Source organism: Ceratina calcarata, unplaced genomic scaffold, assembly GCF_001652005.2.
Source record: "Ceratina calcarata isolate Rehan_Ccalc_2016 unplaced genomic scaffold, ASM165200v1 scaffold132.2, whole genome shotgun sequence".
Lineage (NCBI taxonomy): Eukaryota > Metazoa > Arthropoda > Insecta > Hymenoptera > Apidae > Ceratina > Ceratina calcarata.
This window is the reverse complement of record NW_017134258.1, coordinates 15,493-22,053: the sequence shown is the minus strand read 5'-3', so window position 1 is coordinate 22,053 and position 6,561 is coordinate 15,493. Positions and strand designations below refer to the sequence as shown.

General features: G+C 39.6%; 3 protein-coding genes across 4 annotated transcripts in view; all 3 read right to left on the bottom strand.

The window, feature by feature from the left end:
• Nucleotides 1–218: 218 nt before the first annotated feature.
• On the bottom strand, nucleotides 219–1,125 carry LOC113464867 (glucose dehydrogenase [FAD, quinone]-like). Its single transcript, XM_026817370.1, has 2 exons — nucleotides 811–1,125; nucleotides 219–746 (listed from the first exon to the last, which is right to left on the bottom strand). The coding sequence occupies exons 1-2, from the start codon at nucleotides 919–921 to the stop codon at nucleotides 234–236; spliced, it is 624 nt and encodes a 207-aa protein (XP_026673171.1). The 5' UTR covers nucleotides 922–1,125; the 3' UTR covers nucleotides 219–233.
• A 160-nt stretch (nucleotides 1,126–1,285) lies between these two features.
• On the bottom strand, nucleotides 1,286–5,196 carry LOC108629344 (glucose dehydrogenase [FAD, quinone]-like). Of its 2 annotated transcripts, none has more exons than XM_026817359.1 (6): nucleotides 4,323–5,196; nucleotides 3,812–4,247; nucleotides 3,214–3,604; nucleotides 2,880–3,105; nucleotides 2,625–2,807; nucleotides 1,286–1,591 (listed from the first exon to the last, which is right to left on the bottom strand). In XM_026817359.1, exons 1-6 carry the CDS (start codon nucleotides 4,728–4,730, stop codon nucleotides 1,409–1,411), a joined length of 1,827 nt encoding a protein of 608 aa, XP_026673160.1. In that variant the 5' UTR covers nucleotides 4,731–5,196; the 3' UTR covers nucleotides 1,286–1,408. The 2 variants fall into 2 exon arrangements, with proteins under 2 accessions (XP_026673160.1, XP_026673165.1); XM_026817364.1 differs by having other exon boundaries at nucleotides 3,815–4,247.
• Nucleotides 5,197–5,297: 101 nt separating this feature from the next.
• The window catches only part of LOC108629339 (uncharacterized), a 9,567-nt gene continuing 8,303 nt past the window's right edge, over nucleotides 5,298–6,561 (bottom strand). The window contains exons 12-14 of the mRNA XM_026817332.1: nucleotides 6,244–6,559; nucleotides 5,923–6,148; nucleotides 5,298–5,770 (exon numbers count right to left, since the gene is read on the bottom strand). Coding sequence (XP_026673133.1) covers nucleotides 5,405–5,770; nucleotides 5,923–6,148; nucleotides 6,244–6,559 — 908 coding nt within the window. The 3' untranslated portion in view covers nucleotides 5,298–5,404. The remainder of the gene's footprint in view (nucleotides 5,771–5,922; nucleotides 6,149–6,243; nucleotides 6,560–6,561) is intronic.

Below are 6,561 nucleotides of genomic sequence, written 5' to 3'. Positions count from 1 at the left end.
TCGCAAAATCGCACTTCAGCGCCACGAGGGTCATCAGTGACCCCGTCGCAATTGATATGTCAAACATTATTATGCACTGTCACTTATTTATTACAAAATAATATTTCAACATTATATGTATCGCCTAATAGAAAATTCATCGTAGCGCCACGGACCATTACTATAAAATTCGCGTGGCATTCAACGTGTTAAACAGACATCTGATCTTGAAAGACGTATGGGGTAGCAAATCTTTATTTCCCTATTTTAAATAATGTTTGTGTTTCTACAAATCGAAACTCTAAATGCACAACACGATACTTGTACTCACCATCTCGTACCAAGATTTTTTCCACGTAAGAGTCGGTGCTGATATGTAAATTACTCCTCCTCCAAGCTGGACGAAGGAAAGCCTTCGCAGCGCTGCATCTCATACCATCCCTCACCGTTCCCATACAAAAACTGAATCCGGTTTGATTGGCTCCGGTCACGTCGACTTCGTCGTAACCCCTTTCCTTTATGGCTTCCATGAAATATTCAGTTATAGGTGCATAATAACCGAAATATTCGACGGTCAGATATCCACCGACGCCGTGGTAGGGTGATTCTTGATATTCTTCGATTCTCATGTCTTCGGATTTCTTGAAATACGGTAACACGCTTTCGTAGTTCCATCCTGGGTTGCCCGCTTCCTCCCAGCGGTCATAATCGTGTCTGTTGCCACGAGTATACATCATTGAATTTACTACGCTGCTTCCGCCAAGCGCCTGTGAAACGATCAAAAATTAATCATTAGAAACAAGACAGTTTTTCGTTATTTAAGTGTAATACCCTGCCGTGACCCCAATTGCACCCAATCTCTTGGCTTATGCAATAATTAGCTGATGGAAGGGTTGTAAAATTCCAGAATAACGAACTCGGTTCTAGTCTCGTAGACATCATTGTTATATCGGTCGCGTAAGGTTCGTTCGGTCCAGCTTCGAGCAGCAACACCGACCATTTTTCATTTTCGGACAATCGGTTGGCCAATACGGAACCCGCGGAGCCACCCCCGATTATGATAAAATCATAATTACTTCGTAAACTGGGTGGAGGGGTCGGTCTCACCCTGTTTTCGAGATCGGCAATGTCAGGCCTGTACAGCACGATNGTAGTATTTATTACAGTATTAGTAATGTACTACAGCCTGCTATCTTACAATTTTGAAGTCTTATCTCTCTGAATTCTTATTGTTCTTCTTTGTGGAGTATGAGAATGAAGGATAGGACATATTTCACAATTACTCGATGAAAAACATTAAAATAACTATTGAATTAGTTACACGTGTATTTCATGGAAGCAAAGATATAAAAGATACATATTTCAACTTGACGTCCGAATAAAACGTAGAAATCGAACCACGTCTCAACAATCAACGGGGTTGTGCATTCTAATTCTTCCAGTCTTGTTTAATCATGTCAGCAGCTTTTTCAGCGATCATTATAGTAGGCGCGTTCGTGTTCCCGGAAACGATGGTCGGCATGATCGAGGCGTCGATCACTCGTAGTCGAGATATACCGTGTACCTTGAGTCTAGCGTCGACCACTGCCATTTTGTCGCTAGCTCGTCCCATTTTACACGTTCCAACTGAATGGTACGACGTAACGATGTTATTTCGGGTTAAACAACGCCAATAATTCCTTGATAGATATTTTTCCGACGAACACCCAGGAATTTTAGGTATGTTCGGTTGAAGGTTTAAAGACTTCAACGACGGTGTTTTGATCATTTCGTAGGCGAATTTTGCACCTTCGGTCTAAAATTAAATTCCAAAGATATTTGTATCATGTATCACGTATTACTTAAGGATATTCTTGAATTTCGTTACCATAACGTCGAGATCGTGCGGATCTTGGAAATAGTTGGTAACTATGATCGGGTATGCTTCAGGTTTCGTTACATTGAGTTTGATATATCCCCTACTCCGTGGTCTCAATATTTGTGGAATGACAGCATAAGTAGGAGTTGAGACGTTAAATTGGGACACATTGCCTACATTCCCTAACATTAACTCTATGTCAGGATAATTTTCGGATTTGTTTGCATATCTGAAATGAACGAATTTTATTCAAATGGAATAATGTAGACTTAAAAATTTGGAAGTCATGTAGCAAATCATCAAAATTGCACGCTAACTACGAAATTACGAACACTGACTAACCTGGTATTAATAAAACCCACAACCTCAACACCTGGCTGACGGTACATTGGTCCATTATGCTCTACAGCGAATTCTGTGAGACTCTGTTCATTAAGACTATTTTCGAACGGGAAAGACTCGGATCCTGTATAATTTTCCGGTGTGAACCCGATTAAAGAGAATCCAGTGAACATCACGTGATTCTGATAATTTCTCCCTACACCCGGGGCATCGAGAACTACCGGAATATTTAGTTCTTTCAAATGATCTCTTGGTCCGATACCAGACAGCATCAATACTTGCGGCGATTGTAGCGCGCCCGCTGACAATATCACTTCACGATCTGCTGTTACTATGTAACGAGTAGATTGGAAACGAAATTTCACACCATAAGCAATTTTCTTCTTCCCAACTGGAATTTGAAATTAATATAATAAAGTTTGTCCCGACATAGTCNTGGTCCCATTTTACACGTTCCAACTGGATGGTACATCGTCTGGGTGTTATATCGGGCAAAACAACGCCAATAATTCATTGATAGATATTTGGCCGACGAACACCCAGGAATTCTATCTATGTTCGGTTGAACGTTTAAAGACTTCAAAGTCGGTGTTTTCATCATTTCGTAGGCGAATTGTGCACCTTCGGTCTAAAATTAAATTCCAAAGATATTTGTATCATGTATCACGTATTACTTAAGGATATTCTTGAATTTCGTTACCAAAACGTCGAGATCGTGCGGATCTTGGAAATAGTTGGGAACTATGATCGGGTGTCCTTCAGGTTTCGTTACATTGAGTTTGATATATCCCCTACTCCGTGGTCTTAATATTAGTGGAATGGCAGAATAAGAAGCAGTTTTTATTGAAATGTTAAATTGGGACACATTATTTACATTCCCTAAGATTAACTGTACGTCAGGATAATTTTCGGATTTGTTTGCATATCTGAAATAAACGAATTTCACTAAAATAGAATAATGTAGATTGAAAAATTTGGGAGTCATGCAGCAAATCATCAAAACGCTAACTACGAAATTACGGACACTGACTGACCTGGTATTAATAAAACCCACAACCTCAACAGCTGGCTCACCGTACATTGGTCCATTATGCTCTACGGCGAATTCTGTGAGACTGTGTTCATTAAGACTATTATCGAACGAGAAAGGCTCGGATCCTGTATAATTTTCCGGTATGGACCCGACAAAATTGAATCCAGTGAACATCACGTGATCCTGAAGATTTTTCCCTACACCCGGGATATCGTGAACCACTGGAATATTTAGTTCCTTTAAATGATCTTTTGGTCCGATACCAGACAACATCAACACTTGCGGCGATTGTATCGCGCCCGCTGATAGTATCACTTCACGATTTGCTGTTACTATGTAACGAGTAGATTGGAAACGAAATTGCACACCATAAGCAGTTTTTTCGTCTCCATCTGCAATTTGAGTTAATATAATAAAGCTTGCCCCGATATAGTCTTCGTCCTTCTTTCTCTGTAAAAAGACGTCTGATCTTGTAGGAAGTTTAGTGTAGCGAATTTTCATGCTTCTATTTTAAATAATTTTTCTATCTCGTGTAGAAGACTAGAAATTATTAACTACAAATCAAGATTCTAAATACATAACACGATACTTGAACTTACCACCTCGTACCAAGATTTTTTCCACATAAGAATCGGTACTGATGTGTAGATTACGCCTCCTCCAAGCAGGACGAAGGAAAGCCTTCGCTGTGCTGCATCTCAGACCATCCCTTAATGTTCCAGTAATTAAACTGAATCCAGTTTGATTGGCTCCGTTCACGTCGACTAAGTCGTAGCCCATTTCTCTTCCTGCTTCGATTAAATAATTAGTTATAGTTGAACGATAACGAAAGTTTTCGACGGTCAGGTATCCACCGACGCCGTGGTAGGGGGATTCTTGATATTCCTCGACTTTCATGTCTTCAGATTTTTTGAAATACGGTAACACGCTTTCGTAGTTCCATCCTGGGTTGCCCGCTTCCTCCCAGCGGTCATAATCGTGTCTGTTGCCGCGAATATACATCAGTTTATTTATGGTGCTGCTCCCGCCGAGCGTCTAAATAGTGATTAAAAACTGAATTATAAAGAATGTAGTATTACTATATAGTTTAGTCATCCTAAAGAGAAATACCTTGCCACGAGGCCAAGAGCATTGATGATTTTCCGCCGCTTTGCAATAGTTATTCGATGGAGATGTTTTGAAATGCCACGCTAATGAACTCATTGGTATTTTCGCTGTTGTCAGTGGTATATCAGTGACATAAGGTTCGTTCGGTCCAGCTTCGAGCAGCAACACCGACCATTTTTCATTTTCGGACAATCGGTTGGCCAATACGGAACCCGCGGAGCCACCCCCAATTATGATGAAATCATAATTATTTCGTAGACTAGGCGGAGGGGTCGGTCTCACCTTGTTTTCGGGATCGGCAATGTCGGGTCTGTACAACACGATAAGCGTTTGAAGAATAACGAACATCCAATCGATCCTCGTGGACGTTTCTGCTATCTGAGTCGCGAAACACTGAATGATGTTCGACATTTTATTTGATAATTAATAATATGAATTGTCGCGTTTTTTTCGTATAATGTAAAATTAATGTATGCGTTCAATGATGTTGAGAAATGACGTACTGAGGTGGCTCACCGTTTTGACGTGCTGTTTTATATTCATATGCATTTAGTAGAACTTTAGTTTATCTGTAACAATATCTCAGAAATTTCGTAATTACCTATAATTTCTGCAATAAGGAAGTCGTAAATTATATATTCTATTGCTATCATTATGTCACCAACATCGAATGAATCATGTACTTTTAATGTACTGCAGTGCACGTATGTACGTGGTTTGGTATGGGACAATCGGCGACTAATGCACGCGAATTGTGCAGCACATATATTTCATCTATAGGTTGTATTTATATTGCTATTATTAACGAAGTATCGGGCAGAATTGATTAGATTAGCTGTCCTATACTATTATACAACCTATTGTCGTACTATTTTAAAGTCTTATCTCTTTAAACTCCTATTATCTTGTCGGTGGAATATGACAATTAAGGATAGGACATATTTCACAATTATTCAATGAAAAGCATTGAAAGCACCATTGAAAGAATCATACGTGTATTTGATGAAAACAAAAATGTAAATGGTTTCTTCTTCAACTTTAAAAAATTTAGATGTCAAACTACATTATAAGAGGCTGAGCAGTCTTTATTTGTTCCAATCTCCTTTGATCATGTCAGCCGCTTTCTCAGCGATCATTATAGTAGGCGCGTTCGTGTTTCCCGAAATGAGCGTTGGCATGATCGAGGCATCTACCACGCGCAAATTAGACACGCCGTGTAATCTGAGTCTGGCGTCGACCACTGCCATTCTGTCGCTAGCTGGTCCCATTTTACATGTACCTGCTGGGTGGTATGCCGAGGCGGTATAATATCGGGCTAAACAACGCCAATAATTCAATGATAGAAATTCGTTCGATGAACAGCTAGGGACATTGTTTATGGCCGGTTGAGCGTTTAGAAACCTGAACGCAGATGTTCTCGACATATTGTAGACGAATTGTGCAGCTTCTGCCTGAAATTAAATTTCAAATACACATAATGATTTGAAATATAATAGATATAATGATTTGAAAATCGATGCTTCTCTATGAACATAACTAATAATAAATGTGCAATTTTTAGCATATTTTAAATCATGTACTGTTTGGATATTCATGAACTAACCAGACATTCAAGATCCTGCGGATCTTGGAAATAGTTGGGAACTATAATTGGAAATCCTTCAGGGTCCGTGGCATTTAGTCTTATGTATCCTCTGCTTCCTGGCCTTAATAATATTGTCAGCACAGAATAGGTAGTGTTAATTGGTGAAATGTCAGTATCCGTAGCATTTGCATCAGGTGAAAAGACTACTTCTATATCAGGATAATCTCCGGATGAGTTTGCATATCTGCAAACGATTTAACGATTAATAAAATAATTGGGATAAATAAATAAATAAATGCAGTCATGAAAATTGCATGTTAATTATAAACATGGACTAACCTGGTATTAATAAAACCCATACTGTCAGTATCTGGTTCTTCGTACATCATTCCAGTACGGTTCATGGCAAATTGTGTGAGGGACTGAGAGTCAAAAGCAAATCTGCCTGCGTATGTGAAAGGGTCGGAACCAGAATAATTCCTCGGGACAGTCACGATATAATTGAGTCCAGTGAACGTCACATGATCCTGAAGATTATTCCCTACACCCGGGGCATCGAGAACCACTGGAATGTTCAATTCCTCCAACTGATCTCTTGGTCCGATACCAGATAACATCAATATTTGCGGCGATCGTACTGTGCCAGTTGACAGTATC

What these genes read in the sequence shown, in the direction of transcription:
- LOC108629344 (XM_026817359.1), bottom strand. Translation starts at nt 4,730, where the DNA reads ATGTCGAACATCATTCAGTGTTTCGCGACTCAGATAGCAGAAACGTCC. An exon ending in GCTCTTGGCCTCGTGGCAAG is followed by an intron (nt 4,248 to 4,322) that starts GTATTTCTCTTT and finishes ATCACTATTTAG; the next exon opens with ACGCTCGGCGGGAGCAGCAC. An exon ending in CGCACGATCTCGACGTTTTG is followed by an intron (nt 2,808 to 2,879) that starts GTAACGAAATTC and finishes ATTTAATTTTAG; the next exon opens with ACCGAAGGTGCACAATTCGC.
- LOC113464867 (XM_026817370.1), bottom strand. Translation starts at nt 921, where the DNA reads ATGATGTCTACGAGACTAGAACCGAGTTCGTTATTCTGGAATTTTACA. An exon ending in GCAATTGGGGTCACGGCAGG is followed by an intron (nt 747 to 810) that starts GTATTACACTTA and finishes ATCGTTTCACAG; the next exon opens with GCGCTTGGCGGAAGCAGCGT.